Source organism: Argopecten irradians, chromosome 14, assembly GCF_041381155.1.
Source record: "Argopecten irradians isolate NY chromosome 14, Ai_NY, whole genome shotgun sequence".
Classification (NCBI taxonomy): Eukaryota; Metazoa; Mollusca; class Bivalvia; order Pectinida; family Pectinidae; genus Argopecten; species Argopecten irradians.
This window is the reverse complement of record NC_091147.1, coordinates 23,479,449-23,499,673: the sequence shown is the minus strand read 5'-3', so window position 1 is coordinate 23,499,673 and position 20,225 is coordinate 23,479,449. Positions and strand designations below refer to the sequence as shown.

Below are 20,225 nucleotides of genomic sequence, written 5' to 3'. Positions count from 1 at the left end.
GACGTCACGATAACGTCGGGGTTTCGCGCCATTCTCGGTTTTTTTTTTCATAGTTGTATGCAAAAAAAATGTTGGCCAATCAGAAAGCCAGATTTGGTATGAAAACAAAGAAAAATTAATTATATAACTATGGATATGTATAGTGGGAAGACTATGGAATATCAGACACAATGAAAACCGATTTTAAAACTTTTTTTAAAAAAAGTTTTACTTAACCCATTCATTCCTTAAGACCCATTTAGATTCTTCTAGTTCAAGGGCTGGAATAGTCCATTTTGGAATTTCAGGGGTGTTTGAGGCTCTGGTTACTAAGGCGACAGTGAAGATAAATGTTCATAAGCTTTATACATTTGTATTCTAATACTAGACAGTAAAACCTGTCTGAAGTAATATCTATAATCTGTTTCACCTAATATATCCCTAGTGTATGTATAGTGTCATCCTCAATATTCTAGGGGTTACTATCACTGTCGTTATATCCACCCCTGGTATATGTTACAGCAAAACTGAAGGCTCTGTGTGCGACCACAGATCAGACAGGTAGTTTGGTCCATTGAAATACATCAAAAGAGCTGTATAATGGTACACTACCATTCACATGTGACTTTACCATTCACGTTTGACTTTACCATTCACGTTTGACTTTACCATTCAATTGTGACTTTGAAGTCGGGCGTCAGAGTCTCTTTAGTCTTCCAAGGAAGACTTTATACGCCTGGGATTGGTCAGTTTTTCTTTCTTCTGAAATGATTTCAGTTTTGCTGACATATTCCAGGGGAGGATATAATGACAATGATAGTAACCCCTAGAATATTTAGGATGATAAAGTGTATAGTAACACATTGTCTATTTTACTTATCAATATATCTATACTCCTCAGTAAAATTTGTCTTATGGTTTATGTAACTCATCAAAATGATCCCTCGGTCGATATCTAAATGACCAATTCTAATTAAAAAGATGCCTCGAACAATATCTAAAAGACCATGGGCAAACCAATGGAATGAATCTATGTTGACATTTATAGTCATATGAATATGACACTCACACCCACACGTAAATGCACAAATCCACATATACACTGACATTCACACATGCAAAAACCTACACACATATCTACAACTTATTGTATATATAAATACACATACTGGTATCACATCTAACATTGTAGACATATACATATGTCATATACAGTAAAATCATTCAAACTAATAAATGGTATCACTATTTTTCTTTCAGCAGTAAGCATAATTTATAATCAAATTATAAAATTTTCACAACTGTTTTAATAGATGTATGCAAAAGTTATCATATTCAAGATAGCATTGCACTTTTTTTAATGAAATGAAGCTTGCAAGTTTTATAAATATATATGTCAACTGACTTAGAATTCAATTGAAGCATATCCTTGGTGACCAAACACGATTTTAGATCTCTATAATAGAAATTTTGTTGGGTACCAAATTTTGTCACCAGCCAGGAGTTTCAACCAGAGAGGGGTTTTTACTCTTGAGAGAGGTTTTATCTTAATAGTCAACATTAAAACGGTCTTACGGAAATTTTTGACTTACATTCAAATCACCAATTTTGCCTTCAAGCCTAAATTGTTTAAGATAGAAAAGAATATATAAAGTAAACATTGATTACTTCTTATTTATCAGGTATTTTTCGAGCTCTCTTTACAGCATGAATTCATTTTGTACAAAGAGTATTTACGGTAACAAACCATCGAATACTATTGCCCTTAATCATATCCGCACTTAGAAATCATATTTCTACATTTTTTTAAGCATTTTGGCTGTGCTAAAATGTTTCCAGTATTAACATATACATTGTCTGTCCTTCTACATGTACATATCAAAAGAGAATTTTTCCTTTCATATAAATTGTACTACACAAATTCTATTTAGCAGTCAGACTGAAAAATTATTGAATATTTCATGTAAGTCATGCTTAAAATGTAATGTTTCAAAGAAAAAGTGGACATGTAATTAATGAACTCTCAAACATAAGCAAGAAAAGCTCCGATAAAAAGATTTGCTTTTACAACATCTTATTTTTGACAGTATTTTACATAAAGACAGAAGCTTTTACAATCTCATTAAACTTTGACTTGTAATTCTGTTTCACTACAATGCTCTACGTTACGTTACGCTCCAATACAAGATCTAACAACATCCCGTTCTGGGTCACCTAATCATGACCCCTAGCCTAGAATTGGAACATCTCGGGACACACCGTTAGCTGTTTATACATCCAAATGAATCAACCACACATAAGATTTAGAAAGCAACACACTGATTGGTTAACCATAGAGGTCATGCTGAAGTGACCCCGGACAGGGAATTGTTAGACCGTAACGGAGAGAAGTGTAGTGGAACGGACTTGCAAGTCTTTCTGATTAGATTGAAAGCTTTTAGGACTGTATAATTAGGCCAAAAAAAATGTCTGTTTAGGGTTACCTGACTGGCCCAAATTTTTTACCCCCAACCCTAATTTTTTTTCCACTTTTCTAGGTTTTTTTTTTACCTCAGACTCCAGTTCCGACCATTATCTAAAAGTGAAAGACACACTAAGAAAAAGTAAAAACAAAACAAAACTAGACATATGTCCATTAGACATTAAGTGCTCGCTAAATACTTCCTAACTTTAATTTCCGCTATAAAATCATCCTCTGCAACAGGTGTACATAGCACTTTTGTTAATTATCCTTGGTGCATTGTAATAAATACTTTCCTTTACTTCATCAGAACTTTAAATATTAAATTACTTTATTATCATACTGATATTGATACGATAAACTTGTTTCGTTGTTAGTCGTCCGCTAGACCAATGTCCTGTCTCTGTGCACGTGGTGGCTTACCTGTGTCATGCTTGATTGCCTTTCTGGGGTACACTAGATCTAGAGCTCAGACACTCAGACTGATATTTTATAATGTGTTTTTTCATTCTGTTTCTCTCACGCAAAGCTGTGTTTTTAATATTAATTAGAACTGCAGCAAATGCGGTCACAGGGTTTAGTACCGTAAAAACTTGTGTAATTTGCGCACTTTTTCTTTGCAAAAATAAAATTTGAAGTTGGGGGTGCGCAAATTATATTGATAGAGGAGATTTAAAAAATTTACGGGGGGAAAATCTGTCCATTCTGAGGGACTGACGATCTATGAATGTTGAGGTACCGCTCTGTGTATATGGTAGCCATTTTATATGATAAAAGGTATTAAAGATTGTAAAAACAATGCCTCACCTATTAAAGTGGATTATCTAAGGCTAATTAAAGTGTTAAGTTATGATCACATTGTCTTGTTTCCATTTGCCCTGAGATTTCAATGGCGACTGACTGAGAGCATGGCTTCTACTGACAGCAAGCGATGTATACCCTGTGCACCTCGTAGTATAATGGGACAGCCACAATCAGTGACTTTGGCCGGGTCAATCTAGTTTACCTGTATTTTTTTAGGGGAGAGAGACTGTAGAGAAAGTCTGTAGAGAGTGTGTGTGTATACACAAACATACGTATACCCCAGCTGCAGGCCGTGTGCAAAAAGTCAAAACACACGTGTGATTTATAAGATGCCTAAACTGACCTATATTTAGGACTTTTAATAAGTGGTTTGCAATTTGATTACTGCAGAATTAACAAGCTGCAAGGTTAGTGACATATTCAACCGTATTGATAAATATAATTAGCCATCAGCTTTGCACATGAAACCTTACGTAGGGCCCAGCTGTAGGCCGTGTGCAAAAAGTCAAAACACACGTGGAATTTATAAGATGCCTAAACTGACCTATATTTAGGACTTTCAATAAGTGGTTTGCAATTTTATTACTGCAGAATTAACAAGCTACAAGGTTAGTGACATATTTAACCGTATTGATAAATATAATTAGCCATCAGCTTGGATCTGGTACCGTACAGGTAGTGAGTTTACATACGTATCCACTAGCCGATTGTTGTTGATTGTTAATGATCTCAAAAACACACTAATTATTTATTGTGACAATTTTAAACAAATAGATTCAAATCTTTTTAAATGTTCCTGATTACTATTCATGTGTAATATCTCAAAACATTGACATGTGCACGGAGTACGGCGGACCGGACCGCCGATGTTTTAGACATCTGCAAGATATTTTAGTTTCAGGTTAAGGTGGCCAATAAAAGAAAACAAACACGATGCGGTTTTAATATGTTGTTTTTTTCTTAATACAACACTCCTTTGTGCAAGTTGTCAAGCATTGTAGGGGCATATTTTGCATTGAAATTGTCACCTTCATACATCGATTTTGGGACTCCCTGGACATCGTTTTTTCCCAAAATTTTTGATGCGCAAAATATACTGATAGTAGATTTTTTTCAGCATTTTCAGCCCTAAAAAGTACCTGCGCAAATTACACTGGTGCGCAAATTATACAAGTTTTTACGGTAAGCGATTATGCAACGTACACCTAGGATGATGTGAAATAAATTAAATATGTGGTCGGTACTAAAATTTATCCATTTCGTCACTTTCTTTTATTGACTATATAAACCTTAATTGCATTGTATTGTTCCGGAAGTTTCCAAAGTCGATCAGATGCTTAGAATATCGTGACCGATGCAAGAGTTTGTATGATCCGCCACTTGAAATTTACACAAAACAAACGTGTTTAGCACTGTGAAATGTCACTTGTTAATTTATAGTAGATTATCGCTGACAAGTATATCTTAATATATGTTTTTGAAAGTTTAGTGTCACTAAATCATGGCGAAATCTATTAAATGCTATAAGACACTGACTTCCGGTATCGCGTGCGCAGTTGAAATCTGCACATAGCGGATGTACACAGACTCTACACCCGACAAGGAAAATAATAGTACGAGTACACTAACACTAAAAACATCCCAACCTACCGACCTTATTGTTTTTGCCAACGAAACCCTAAACAGACATAATTTTTTGGGGCCTTAGATGATATATCACATGATCTATCTACACGATTCTCAGCGCCTCCCTATCACAGTAGTAAAAATGGAATATCTACAGTACAGCAGTTGTCAGTGTGGTCATCCTAGTCCATTTGTATGTGTATGGTCCTGGTCCCTGTGGTTAGTTTTGGGCCGGTCAGCACCCGTGCAGTCTGGTCGATGTCCGTTAAGGTTGTCCGTATCAGGATGTGGGTAAGGAAAGGCCTCCCTGGACGTCGTGGCAACATACTCCATCATACAGCCCATAGCACCAAAATATCCCTGAAACATACAGATTTTCATTATTCTGAATTGTTGCATATTTTGTATTTGCATATATTGAGGTTACACAACGAGTGGTTGTTGGATATGGAATTTATTCCACACGAGTGAGTTATTTTTTAAAAGTTACAAAGGACATGAGCTTTTAGCTGATATAAATACGACGAGGATAAGTATGCTATCCAACAGTAGTTTTGGTGTCAAGCGGCAATCACAGCATATAGCATGAAGTCACTCCATTATTGATGACGTTGATAAATGATGCCCCGACACTGAGAAAGACGTAGTTTGGTCAAAGTTCATCATATCAGCCAATCAGAATGCGTACAGAGTATATACCACGTGTGGTATAAACAAATTGTAAATCAACAGCTGCATCATTTATTTGATACCCTGAGAGTTGAATACCACCGCCTATTGTGGTAGAAATAGAGTTATCTGCCCTTGAGGGTAGGTATTGATTGTGACGTCATGTGTTTGCGAGTGTAACGTCATACGTTTGGGGGAAAACCACGTGAATTGGCTCACAAAATAATGACATAACAATTGATACCTACCCGCAAGGGAGCTAACTCTACAATATGCAAAGATGGAATAAGAGTTACCTTCCTTGCCAGGGGTATCCATTGTGATATGTCCTTATTTTGTGAGCACAATTTACATCAGTTTTCTCTCGAAAAGAATAACATGCTCGTAAACTCATGTTGTCACAATCAATACCTACCCGCAAATATCCAAATAAAGAATAACATTTATCAATATTTCTATTTTTCATTTTTTTGTAAATTATAAATAGAACTGTGCAAGGCAATGATGATTTTACTCAAAATAGTATGTGTATACAAATTATATTTCAGGCGTTTTTGTTTGGTTTCACATTTAATCATATTATATCATTATTATTATCATATAGTGCTGTACCACCCAATTCCCCTAATTTAAATCTGCCTTAATAAATCATATTTAACATTTTTCCACTTTTGTGCTAAAATAAGATACAAGAATGTTTAACGGCAAAGGTATGTTTGGCTAGGCGATTGGGTGCCGTAGATCATGAGTTTGAGGCCCGGATACGGCACGAGTCAATAAAATGTCATCCTTTGTTAAAATGTGTTTCTGTAATATGTGATGTTTACAGTATGTTCATAGATTCAACTTTATTTTAAAGCCCCACTACCTTTCCGGAGCAAAATTTAAAGGTTTCTTAAAAACATTTAAACAAAAGAAAATATATATCGATGGCTTAAGATGAGGTTACAACACCAAAAATATGCAAGATTTCCTGTCTAATGTACGATAACAGTGGAGATTCATTTCGCTGTTTTGTCATCTGGTGCAGTGATAATCAACTACCGCGCGGCATTTAGGACAACAGCGGGAAACATAAAACGACCCGCGTTATGAAAATTAACATTTTATTTATTCTAATTAAACAGTTCTGAAGGCGATGATAAGTGTGCTAGTAAACGTATAGTTAATAACTTCTGCGACTCTACAAAATTATTGATCTCGTTTAACATTCCTATTTTAAAAATTAAAAGCCGTTTCGGAAAGGTAGTGGCCCTTTAAACTGACAGAAATGCATCAGTAAAGTTTTAAATTGGTACAAATAAATTGTCCTACCTCATGTTCCAGGAATAAAGCTTTCATAGCACCGTCGGACCAAAACTCCATGGCATACGCAAGTAACTTCATGGAAATTGTATTTACCCGTAAAAAGTTCCCAACAAACACTACACGCTCAATTTTCTGGAACAAATAGAATAAATATTTTAATAAATTTTGATCCCAAGGTTTTTTCTTTTTCGTTTTGAATCACCAGGGTTTTTTTTCGTTTTTTGGGGGGTTTTTGTGATGCAGAAAAGCTACATCAAGAATCAATATGAAACCTTTAAAAGTTTTTATCGTTCTTAAGTTTTAGAATAGCATATATAAATAGACAAATTTCTGAGATAAATGAATGACCTTGACCTTCATCTAAGGTCAAAGAGCTCTAACAGGCTAAATCAATTCTTTGCTACATATTTAATTACTACTGTATAGCAGATTATTTTCGCGAGAATGATATTTTTCGCAATATTGCAGGATATTGACATAATGGTAAAATTTTGACTGATGAAATATAAGAATTGGTTATATTCAATATATATCCTTGAATCTGAATCGCAAAGTTTTTTAGTCTCACCTCGGTTACAGCACACATTCTCGCTATAGAGCCAATGTTGTTTGTTATCGTTGTCAGGGTTGCTCTTGCCAAGTCTTCTCTCGTTGATTGTTCCCTCCTCTCTTTAATATGCATTTGGCCAAAACTGAAACAAGTTTGAAATTTTTAATTCTAAAAGTAAAGATATTCAAAGTGTCTTACAAGATTCTTATATGTACTTTTAATACATCATTATATAAAGTGCCAGAAAAGTATCAGGTTATGGCAATTAAATTAGTATTCTTCAAAATGAACAGAGATGGAACAAAACTTTTATAAACTTGAACCTAGATTCTAGATGAATATGCATTTGGCTAAAACTGAAACAAGATTGAAATAAAAAGTTTTGAAATATGATTTAATTAAAGTAAAGTTTCTTATATCCTTTCGACGGCCGGCAGGATTCGAACTTGACTCAATTTTGATAGTAGGTTATTACAAATGCCATCTATGAAAGCAGTTTGCATCTAGATTTCGGTTTGATGCCATTTTTACGATGATAACAAACAGTACACACTACAAACAAGCAAAAACAGTCACCGGAAGTCCCCTAAAGGTCACCACGCACGGGTCATGGAAGGCAGAAACCTGCGCATGGGACTTTTTTTGGAAATCAGTGCTATTTTCCCCTTCCTTTTCCCTTTCTCTCTATTTTTTATTACTTTGATATCTCTTCTATCGTTTAAGATCATCTGCCTGTCTGTATCTTGATAATTAAGCTCACAACGACAGGTTTCCGGGCACACACTAAAATCCGGATTTCAGACCTCAATTTTTGACTTATTTGGGCATGTTCAAAGGTGATTTGTGACGTCACTAATGCAATGACCGCATCAATATTGTCATGCTATATAGGGATGAACATCTCCTTTTCAAAAAACTAGTATTTAGTTTTCAACGGTCTCAGTGGGGCTCCAGAAGGGTGCATGAAATGGGGCAAATGAATAATTACGCATAAATACGTTACGGCCGTCCAAAGGATATAAGTCATAGATGTAGTATTTATAATGCATCATTATATAAAGTGTCTACAAAACATCAGGTCATGAGAATTAATTAGCATTTCTTGAAAATGGCTCATAAACTATTTTTCGTATCTGAGGGCAATTAAGTGAAATTTTTGTAAACTTGCCCACGGAAATTCATCAAGAAAAAATAATGAACAGGGTTAAGTTAGATCTCCTACTCATCAAGTTTTAACAACATGATCACAAACTTAAACTGCTTGTGCAACATTATTATTAGAAATTAGTAACATCTCCAGTGGTTAATGAAAATGTGAAAAAAAAAAAAAAATTCTTACCTGCTAGTCACAATATATACTCCCACAAATGGAAGAAATTGTAGTCCCCTCTATGTATATACTTCACCTTATCATGATTATACCATATTTTGTTTTCCTTACCTGCTAGCAACAATATCTCCCGGCAAATGAAAGCGATCGTAGTCTCCTCCATATATATCTTTGACCCGTTTATCGACTTTTGTACTGTCTCCTTTAGAGGCTAAAGCAACAGCTTCTTCAAAAGTTTCACAATTGGTTAATAGACAACACAAACCGAAGAATGTCCCGCCACCGAGGCTGAAATAGTAAAATACAATTAAATAGCTGAGTATACGTAGCAGTAAACACAAATATGTCAAATTACTTTCACTTAAGTATTAAATTCCAAATGCACATAAAGTGCAATACATATTATATACTAGTGATGGTACGTGTCATAATTTAAATGAATTACTTTCCTTTAATGTTGCCAAATGAAATTCAACCAAAAAATTAAAAACATCACAATTAAACTTATTCACCCCTGGAGACGCATTTAAACTTTTCTAATTCAAAGACTGGATCAGTTCACCATGAATTTATAGGGGTGAATAGGTTGATAAATTAAAGAGCAACAAACAAGATAACGGTTATAGGAACTTATCCCCACTTTCCATGAATATTGCTGATTAAACAAAAATTTAAAAATTCACTATCTAATTTACAAACTGAAGTGTACTAACAAAAATATTCATAGATCTTTAAGTTTCACATACTAATCCTGGATGTGTCAAAAGATATCCAAATGATATAATACCATGTACATGAAACACACAATTTTCGCGAGGATATTTTTGCCTTACTTATTCATTGCTATTACGATCAGAATATTGAAAAATGGTTGCATCATAATCTGGTAATGAAAATGTAAAATCCTTAAAATTGCATTTTCAAATTCTTGTTTTCTTGCGAAAAATCTTGAAAAGCGTAAAAATAACGGCCTACACGGTATACTTACCTCGTACCACTTACACGCTTATAGTCATTATAAGCACGGACAGCCAGTATACTGACCCCTGACCCTACGTTGACCACCAAATAAGGATACGGGTCATGGAAGTCAAATGGAACTTTCTCGCACGACTCCTGGTCTCCTGGGTTTTTCCAATAGTAGCATTCGCTTAGGTTGTGTCGGTCGATATAGTGTATTCCTTTTATTAAACAATCTAGCTCGTCAAACTTGTACATACTAAGGTTGACACGCTGCAAATTGAAAAATAAAAATCATAATTACATGTACATTAAGTACATGTAGATCATACAAATTTTGATAATTAAGTCATGCAGTGGAAGCCACTTATTGCTGATAGGTTAAATAAATGCCCACCACATTTCCGAAATGACTTTTAATTTTATTAAAATTTCAATTGTAAAATAAGTTTGATAATTACTTTAATTGGCTATAAATGTCAACTATGAATGCCAAATAAAAGACTTCAATGCCTATACATGTATTTACATTTGATAATAATTCTATGATGAATTTCCAAGTGATTTTGCATCTATAATGAATAAAGAATTCATTATCATCAAAGACGGAACAGCCATTTGAACAGCCAATAAATAATTTCTTCCGTGATCGTGACAATTGTGACATCACAATGATCAGGACAATTGTGACATCACAATGATAATGATGTCATAATAAGCAGATGACAGTTCATGGACTGATGAATGCCAACCGCTTTTGGTAAGGTTATATATATATAAAGTAAGGCTGCAGTGAAAATGTAAATATAAATTGATTGGTATAGCATCTCTTTAGTATTTGGAAGTTTACAATTAAAATTTGAACCCCATGAGTCCTCCTTTCCTTAACAAAGTTTTATTGTAATAATTTTCCACCAGTAAGACCTCATACCATATACTGTACAATTGTTAATGTGTAAGTGAAAAAAAGCGTCCAAGGAGATAGAATAATTAAAAGATGGCAGTTATATTTATATCTTCAAGGCACCAATGATTTTATGTACAGAGTAATTTAAACACCAATTAGAATCTAAAATAACTAGATGTGCTCTTTCAGTCAATGCAAGCTAAAAGTGCATCTTAGATGTGAACTGATAAGATAGATTTTAGTGTGTCATAATCAGTACAAGAGCTAATGTAATATCATTGACTGTCACAGACATAGTGAAATTTGATGGTCCGACAGACATATGTCCAACAAAAGTTGACTCGGACCGCTTTTTTTAAAAAATTTGATACGGACCGACAGTCTGGCAATCATTGAATACCGGAAGTCGTCGGAAATCAAATGGCATCTCTGAAGTATTATGCAAGGGCCGAATCTGGCAAAAACATTAACTGCATAAAATAATCATGAAAACAGCTGCCGGGATACTTATAGCTGGAAGTTATGTTTACTTCAAAAATTCACATTAATGTTTGGTCCGCCTTACTCACAGTCCTTGCGATCCAAAAGTCTGACAATTTCTTATAACTTTCGCGATGTAAGTGATCACCAGACCGTTAATAAGCCTCACACCTCATCTATATCAAAGCAAATTTTGTAGCATACATGTGTGTAGTATCTAAACAGATTGATTGACAGTTGGTAAACCATTGATACACCTCTACCAAGGAGAGGAAGTGGGTAAAATCATATAGGAAATGGCTTTGATGTTAAATAATTCTGTCAAACAAGGTATATCTTAATTCAAATAAATACTGGTACCTGTTTAAATTCTTTCTCAAACTTATAGGCGCCCCCTCCTGTGGCACATATCCCTGTAGCTAGACTGGAGAAGTTTTTGGCCTTAGCCAAGTCAATAAAAGCCGACATTTCACTGGTGGGAAATCGTATAAAATGCAGACTACCAGTCCTTCCCCCTATTGTTTGGTTACACATCTCTAAATGTGTGTCTCGGATCCCTGTTTTTCCATAGGCAACATTTCCTATTAAATAGCTATGGATCACTTTGATGGTTTCTTTTTCATCCTCAGCTTCTTGTGCTGTTTTGTCTTTTGGTTCAAAATAGATCAGTTTTGTTAAGGTGCCTCCTATATCCATCCCAAACCATGGCATTGCTACAAACAGAAATCAAGTCTGGTCATTAAAAATATATATATCACAAAACATATACAAACATATAAATCAGTTTGCTTATTGATACATACATGTATACTGTAAACATATTTAATTTATTGCTGTCAAATTTTAGCGCAAATACAGAAAAATGTGAATCATATGAGTTATTTTGGCAGATACAAATTAGCATAATTCAGTGTTTAAATACCAGAAATACTTTTTTACAGAATTATTCACTGCATGTATACAAATTTGCGCTTCAAAAACAATGTAAAAAGCGCTAAATAAGAATGTTTACAGTTCAAGTCTGTTTGATTCTCTTAATTAGAAAGTACTACATTGATTTAAATAGTGGCCTCTTGAAATTTGATTAATAGGTTGATGAATACTGTAAATATATATGTCTAGTTAAGTGTAAAAAATAGACCAGCAAACACTTTGTTGGACTTTTATTACATTTCATTATAAAGATGCTCCATCACTGACAAATGGTAATTTTTTGCATTAAATAACAGGAGTTGACAAATAGGTATTTCTCTCTCAGTTCTAAAAGCTACTTACTTTACACCATATACTATTTGCGGCATATATATATATATATATACATATCTACATCTTAATTCTTTTACTTAAATATATATATATATATATATATATATAATGAGAAAGAGTTGTAAATTGGGAGTTTTCCTCAATAACCTAAATCTGATATGTACATGGCATATCACAAGTCTTTATAACTTATTCACTCTCTCAATATTCTTTACAATAATACATTACTTTCTATATACATGTAATACCATTATCTGTACAATTAACACCCGAAAAGATGCAAAATGGTACCTGTTATCATGACGTTTCAAAATTTATCCTTATAATTTCCTCGTTAAGTAATAACAGCGTTAATTGCTATAAATATAACTAAAGTATGTATTACAGACTTGAGTAGATATATATATACAGATTAAGGTGTCCAATATAACTGTGACCTTTTGGTGCATCATAAATCTATTGCTTGGAGGAATATACACTGTACACAGGTAAGACTGATGTTAAATTGTGTGATACATGTACGTGTATATAGCACATCTACAGACAATGTATATACATACTAGAGTACAATGTATATAAATCTAGAACAAATATTCATTCTCTGCATATCTACAAGGACGACCATCTGTCAGAGTTTATGTAATAATGACCTGTCTAGATTGAATGTGTTACAGTTAAACGTATGTTATTGAAGCTAAAAAATACTACACCGAAAAGAGTAGTTTTAATTTACAATTAATGAAACCAATATATAAAATTGAATTTATCTAAAACTAGGGCTGGATCAATATATCGGTATACCGATATGTATTGGTTTTCAGAAGCATATCGAATATCGATATGCAAACATGCTGTATATCTTGCTGTATCGTTTTAACAACACAACCTACTGTTTTTATTATAGAAAGAGGAAATTCCAAACAAAATTTATATTAAACAACATTCAAGTAAGACCATTTCAATCAAAAGGAAGTGTTTAAAGCATCTGTGTCACCTAGATGGATTAGAAATGTCATTTCATAGCTAAGAATATACAAATTGACAGAAATTAATCAACACAGATGGTGAACCAAATCAAATGTTTGGTAGGTTTTTGCCAGGTGATAGAATTTTTTATCAAAATTGTCTTTTATTGTCACAATATTCAAAACACAATGGTCAACTGAAATTGGAAAAAAAAGAGGTCCAGTATATCGTCAATATCGTATCGTGTATTGTTTCAGTGTATTTTCAATACGAATCGTATCGTTTTAGACCTTCCAATACCCAGCCCTAACTAAAACACCTTTAAATCGTTACAAGTGGATATTTATTTTAAAATTATAACTATTAAAGCTATAGGTGTTCAGCTGCATGAATATAGACAGTCTATGTACAAGTTATTTAGTAAAACGTAGTTGAACAATTTAATATGTTATGTACATTCCTTTCCAAAACTGCAGGAATGTGCAAGAAATAAGACCCAGACGAATCTGGGTCCAAAGTTTATTTATATAAGGTACTCTAAGTTGTATACATGTGTTCTACTACTTGCAAGACCTGTATCCAAGAAGGGTCCAAGATCAAATAATAATGTATCGTAATTAAATAATTCTTACGTGGTCTTGCACAACATCGAGGACTAAGGATGTCGTAATCCATTGCCGAGCTTGAATTCTCGGGATCAATGTCGCCATTCATTTTGTCGTCTACAAAACGTGGATGATGTAAATATACAGAGAGGGCCTATATAGGGTCAAATGTCTCGCTTCATCAATTACGTCCGTGAGCCATGTGACAGGTTGTAAACTTGATCACTGTCTGCTTGTCCATAGCTACCATGCGTGTCTAAAACTGTGAAATTATCTGTCTTTCTAAAATATGGGTATGCACACCCTCAGACAAAGATAAAGTTCGTTAACTTTGACATTTAGATGATCCTGTATCTAACATAACAAGCATGCACCCGACTTAAGTACCGGAAGTAGTTTATACAGGTTATTACAATTTCCGGATTAAGATAATAAAACGAAACGAATAAATATATTCACATTTAGTGTAGGCTCTAATTTATAAAATAAGTTTTATGATACTCGAACAGACCTGGAGTTTTTCAAAATTTCATTATTTTCATTTTTAAATACAGATAATAAGCAACTGGAAAGAAAATGAATATAATTAAAAATTGTCAAAGTTATTTGTCAGCACCTTAATTTTTGTTCAGGACAGTTATTGTTAGTTTAGATGTAAACTGAAAGTTCCATTTTGGGTAGCGTTCCCAATATCGGGTAGCGTCACGTTAGTATCAGCAGAGACCTAGACATAATATCTAGGTCTCTGGTATCAGACATATAGTAGAGACAAAAACAAAGACAAAACAAAAAACAAGCAAAATTTTAGTGATTTTTTCCTCAATATTCTAGAGGCTGGTGTCCAGTCCAACTTTAAAAGAATTTCCGGACCGTGAAACGTCTTTCCACATCTTCAAAAAATCCCGCACAATATACATGTACATGTGCAGTAAGTAGTTCAATTTAGAGTATGATTTTTACCGATTTTTTTATCTAAACATCTTAACATGGTCTGTGGGCATTGTGTTTAATTTTAAAAGATTTAAGAATGTCAATGATATCGGTCAGTTGGTAACAGGGGCGTAGGAAGCGGGGGGCAGGGGGGCAACTGCCCCCCCCCCCCCCCGTTCCCCAGGACGGGGGGGCAAACATGTCTTTTTGCCCCCCCATTTTCGCCGACTGAAATTTTCTAAAAAAGCTTATTTGAAAGAAAAAAGGGTCCTCCTGCACATTTTTCGTACGTCATTCTAGAAAATTTTCCGCTGCGCGGCGCATTTCCTAAAGGTTCAAGCACATAATGTCAAACCTTAAATCGTAAAAATTCAATACACACAAACTAGACTAAAAATGTCCATCAAGGGATTCTATGTACTATTTAAGAAAATGTCTCTTAAAAGATCAATTTGTTTATATGTCTTAGCGAGACAATTAATTCATTTTTTTTCTGTTACACAACAATGTACCGATGGTGTGAAGCCGGTATATTCAGATCGAGTAGGGTTCCATAATGTTATGACGACACAATTATCATTTTTAAATGCAGGTAGCTTTAAATCGAAAAATTACCATGTTAAGAACGCTTTATAATCATTAAACTTTATCGTAAAACTCATCTCAGCCATTCTAAATCGTATTTTTTTTCTCGGGGGAGACCCCCCGGACCCCTCTAACACCGAATTCTCGCGCCTTTGGGCGTTTGCAGATTCATCAAAATGCATCGAAAAACTCATCTAAGCCATTCTAAATTGTAATTTTTTCCCGGGGGAGACCCCCGGACCCCCCAAACACCAAATTTCTCGTGCTTTTGGGCGATCGCAAAATCATCAAAATACATAAAACTCATCCCGGGGGTCACCCTCAGACCCCTAATAAAACACCAAAATCTTGCGCCTTCGACGCTCACACGCTAATTTGGCCAATTTGCGTATTCGTTAATTTCCTTTTAGCGACCCCACTGTCTATAAATGTGTACAAGGATTAAATTTAGTGATATATGAAAAATGTACATAAAGCATATATAATATGGTTGGGAGTTGATTAATTTCCTCCTGTAGGTGTGGCGGAAGGGGGGGGGGGGTTTAAAAAATATTGAGGACCTTTGCCCCCCCCCCCCCCCCCCCCCCCCCCCCCCATGACGTTTCATCTTCCTACGCCACTGGGTAATGTGTGTCTGATAGAGTACTGTTTGTTCTAAGTTCTTCCTGTCGTCTATAGAAGAAATGGAAACAAATTAATCATTTAATATGTTAGATTTTTCATCATCAGACATTACAAGTTTTCCAGAATTATCATAAGGAGGCGGTATAACGTTAGAGGTATCAGAACTTTTTAGGTTTTGAATCTGATTATCGATTCACAGGCGTTTGGCTCTACAGATATATTTTTCTCTCTCTATATATATGTAATAGTATTACTGTATATATATATATACTATATAGAGAGAAAAACGTTTAGAGAGCCATACGCCTGTGATCGATCTAAAAATACCATTAATGTCCACAAAGTTTTGTTCTTTTGTACTTTTATTTACTACAATTATTTACGTGATTACGTACGTTGTTTTCTGTATGATGTCAAATTTGTTATAAAGGGAATTAATTTATTTGTTTTTATTTCTAATTTTCCGTCGTAATTCTTGAATGGAACTGTAGTTTATCTTTGGGTGTTATAAGTGACTTATAAATCCTTGGGTCGAATAGTTATGTACAGTTTTAGTATGTATGCACACCCTGGTCCACTAATCCTGTCTATATTATCAGGTTTTTTTTTTTTTTTTTTTTGCCTTAACCTTAGTTTTTCTGTGAACTTTTGACACATATCATCAGGGGAATGTGTCGTAGAGAACATGTCATTCCAGTGCGTGTCGTCTAATTTCCTATTGAATAAGTCAAAGTTTGTAACCTCTAATTTTTCTTTTGTAAGTCCTAGTTAGTCCTTTTACAGGCAATTCTACAATTGTCGCTTTATGGTCAGATATTTTTTCGTACATGTACATGTGTATGTGTCAACTACGTCGAAAAAAACACCCAGAGTTACACGTGTCAAGGATAAAAATAGGGTCAAAAAGTGTTGATAAACAATGGTTAGTAGGGTCAACTTTATGTGATTTTACAAAGTACATGACTCAAAATTTTTCGGACAGAAATGTATAACGGATTGTATTGCATTGGCGGAGAGCCTGATCACTTTGGTGTGTCCCCCTTACCTCGACTTCGACAGGGGGGTCACTTTAAATTTCTTATAACTAATGATTCATACCATAGAGTCCATAAGTATAGCCATGACACGACTCAACTGACTCCGAAAGTCCTATATACTAGCCTCACAAAATTTCCTATGCTAAAGCCATACGACGTTGCCTCTCGAATGATCACCGTTTCCACTTCCTTGACACGCTCTGGTAAGACAGCGGGGAGATATAATGTGTACAATGCTTTAACGCTGTCTGTAACAGACTGCATCTTCAACAAACATCGGGAGAATAAATCGGTATCTCAAATCACTTGGTTTTTACCAATGTTTTATATGTTTTCTAATGTTCGAATGTTGTTTTTAACTTTGAGAACTGAAGACCACTTTTTTTAAATCGCTCATGAGGGAGATAACTCTAACAAAAAAAACCTTGTCATCGGAACTCTTGCCCAATATATGCAAACCTGAAAGGTCAAACGTAAAATTTCATTGCGTTTTATAGACTATAGTCAAATGGTAAGGTGACACCTTACCTACAGATAAAACCTTTGTAGTTGCTTGAAACAATTATCCACATACCCCCAAGTGATTAATAGCAAGAAAATGCCACAGGTTTTCTTTTCTTGCATTTATCAAATGAAATCGACATAGATATTAAATTTGATGCTTTACCAAAAGTAACAGTAATCAGCAATGTATAGCTGTTCGTATAAACAGGTAGGTGTGTTCATAATTCGGACATAGAAGGGGTGCCTCCAAACTCAAATTTAATTAAAAACCAATTTAAGTAAGTATGTTTTCATATATCCTTATGTTGTATTGTTCTGATATGATCAATATTCAATTCACAAACCGTTCGATTATAATCTTTCATCAACTATTAGGGGAAAGTAGTCAAATTTCGGACACCTTAATTGTAAAACCTTTGTATGCTTGAAACCTATCCACATACCCCCATAACTGAGGTATGAGCAGAAAGAGAATTTTCTTTTCTTGCATTTATCACTTGAAACTCGACACAGATACTAAATTTGTGTTATACCAGGCCAAAGTAATCAGCAATGTATAACTGTTCGAATTTCAGACAGGGGTGTTCATAATTCGGACATAGGGTGTTCAAATTTCGGACAGCAATTAAAAACCAATTAAAATAAGTATGATTTTCATATAAAACATGTATATTGTTACATAATCATGAATTTCATGTGAGCAAATGTACCTGCATTGAAATAAAAAGTTTGTTGAGTTTGTTTAGTTAATATAATATATATCTTTTGTAACTTTCATCATATATATATATACCCAGATTTTGGGCTCAAATGTGTAAGTACCCTTCAAGGCTTTAGCTGATAAACATGTTCCCTTGTCTACTTGCACTTTTATTTCTAGGATATAACTGGTTACCCTAGTTACTACTTCTACTTTTTTTTATTAATTTTATAACTAAGGAAAGCTCTGAATTACTAAAATCCATTCAGAACTTTACAAATGTTATGAAAATCGAACAATATTTAAGTATTTATCGATTATTTTGGACTGTTCCAAATAAGGAAATTTTCATATTAGTAATGGGTGTTCAAATTTCGGACACCAAACTTTATATACATGTAGGTATAGTGATGGTTAATTCCCACTGTATTGTTTATTTTTTACTCAAAATACAATAAAAGGATGTGTTTCAACAAAAAAAAATAAATAAAAAGTTTAATGAACACACTGAATAAGACATGTTTGACATGGAGTTCCATATTGCGTCATTTGACCAGTTCATTTTTGTATATTCAACCGCAGGAAAGGTCGCAGTCACATATTCACATTCAAACTTACCATACAAAATATAATGCTCACATATCTGTTCTTCAATCTTGTTAATTTCCAATTTGAAAGTAAAGCATAGGTCAGTTACAATGACTTTTTATTAAATATCTGGACTATTTTATGAGTTTTTAAGTATTTTCTAATTACTGTCCGAAATTTGAATCCGTCCGAATTTTGACTACTTTAGGCTAGGTCTATGCATGGTTTTTTATATACTGGTATTTGACAGTAAAACAAAGAACACATAACTGTAAGAATATGATTGCTTAATTAAAAAAAGTTACATTAAAAACTCACAAACAGTGAGAACAAAAAAAAAATGTATCAGCAATAATGCCAGACTCATTTCTAGTGTGACAATATTAATTTGACAAGAAAGAAATTACACCAGGTACAAGTATAGGAACCCTCAGAGGATCAGTCTATGTACATTTTAAAAAGACATTGTGATGACAACGGTCAACTATCTAGAATTAAAAAAAAAATGGGAATCAGTTCAATGGAAAAAAAGTCTGAATTTATGCAGAAATCGTTCAGTTGACAGAAAAAATAGTTTGCTGATCTAAAACTCACCCTTGTTGAACAAAAGATATTTTTTTGCAATGAATACACAATTTTTGAGTGTCACTTTTTGGCGACCCGTAGCTTTAGTCCGCTAAACTTACCTATATTATTAGCGTTGTTTTTTTTATTTACAGTTTGCAACGACATGGACTCAATAACCATTCTTTGGAATAACGTCACAAGAAAGACTATATAGAGGTTCCTCAACAAGTAACTGTTGTTTATCATGTTTATCAAACTCGAGTTAGTTAATTTTCAAAATTAACTAACGAGAGTTTAGATAAACATGATAAACAACACTCACGCGTTGGGAACTTATTTATCCCATAACTCTATATTTATACCGTCGTGACCATTTTCTCGTTCTTACCGCCATACAAGGTGTAGTGATAACTGCCCGCCAGAAAATATAGTGCCTAAATAGAGAGCAAATAATCTATTGATTAATACTTTGAATAAGCAACTACCTATTAAATAGTAAATACAATGATATTTAAAAGAAAATGCGCTATGAAAAGTAGCCCGAAGTTGAGAGCCAATCGGAATCAAGAGATCTTGGATTTGACCAATCAGAGGCGCCGTTAGGTGGAGTTTTTAAACATAAACGATAACCAACTGCTATGGAATTTATCACATGGGTTTTCCATTGTGAAACATGCATAGTTATGGGATAAATTTGAATACTTTATAGTAATACTCTAGTATGGCCTATGGTCTGAATAATGCCTGCGTTCAGGATAAGTCAATATGAAAGTTTGTTA

At 34.1% G+C, this 20,225-nt stretch overlaps 1 protein-coding gene across 1 annotated transcript; it reads right to left on the bottom strand.

Annotated features, from left to right (window-relative positions):
• Nucleotides 1-4,004: 4,004 nt before the first annotated feature.
• LOC138308348 (pantothenate kinase 3-like) lies at nt 4,005-14,303 on the bottom strand. Its single transcript, XM_069249341.1, has 7 exons — nt 13,939-14,303; nt 11,435-11,787; nt 9,716-9,960; nt 8,839-9,015; nt 7,416-7,539; nt 6,854-6,979; nt 4,005-5,230 (listed from the first exon to the last, which is right to left on the bottom strand). The coding sequence occupies exons 1-7, from the start codon at nt 14,018-14,020 to the stop codon at nt 5,048-5,050; spliced, it is 1,290 nt and encodes a 429-aa protein (XP_069105442.1). The 5' UTR covers nt 14,021-14,303; the 3' UTR covers nt 4,005-5,047.
• Nucleotides 14,304-20,225: the final 5,922 nt, after the last annotated feature.

Coding starts and splice junctions, on each gene's coding strand:
- LOC138308348 (XM_069249341.1), bottom strand. CDS start 14,020: ATGAATGGCGACATTGATCCCGAGAATTCAAGCTCGGCAATGGATTAC. Junction 9,016..9,715: donor AAGCGTGTAAGTGGTACGAG/GTAAGTATACCG, acceptor TTACTATTTCAG/CCTCGGTGGCGGGACATTCT. Junction 6,980..7,415: donor GAATGTGTGCTGTAACCGAG/GTGAGACTAAAA, acceptor TATTTGTTCCAG/AAAATTGAGCGTGTAGTGTT.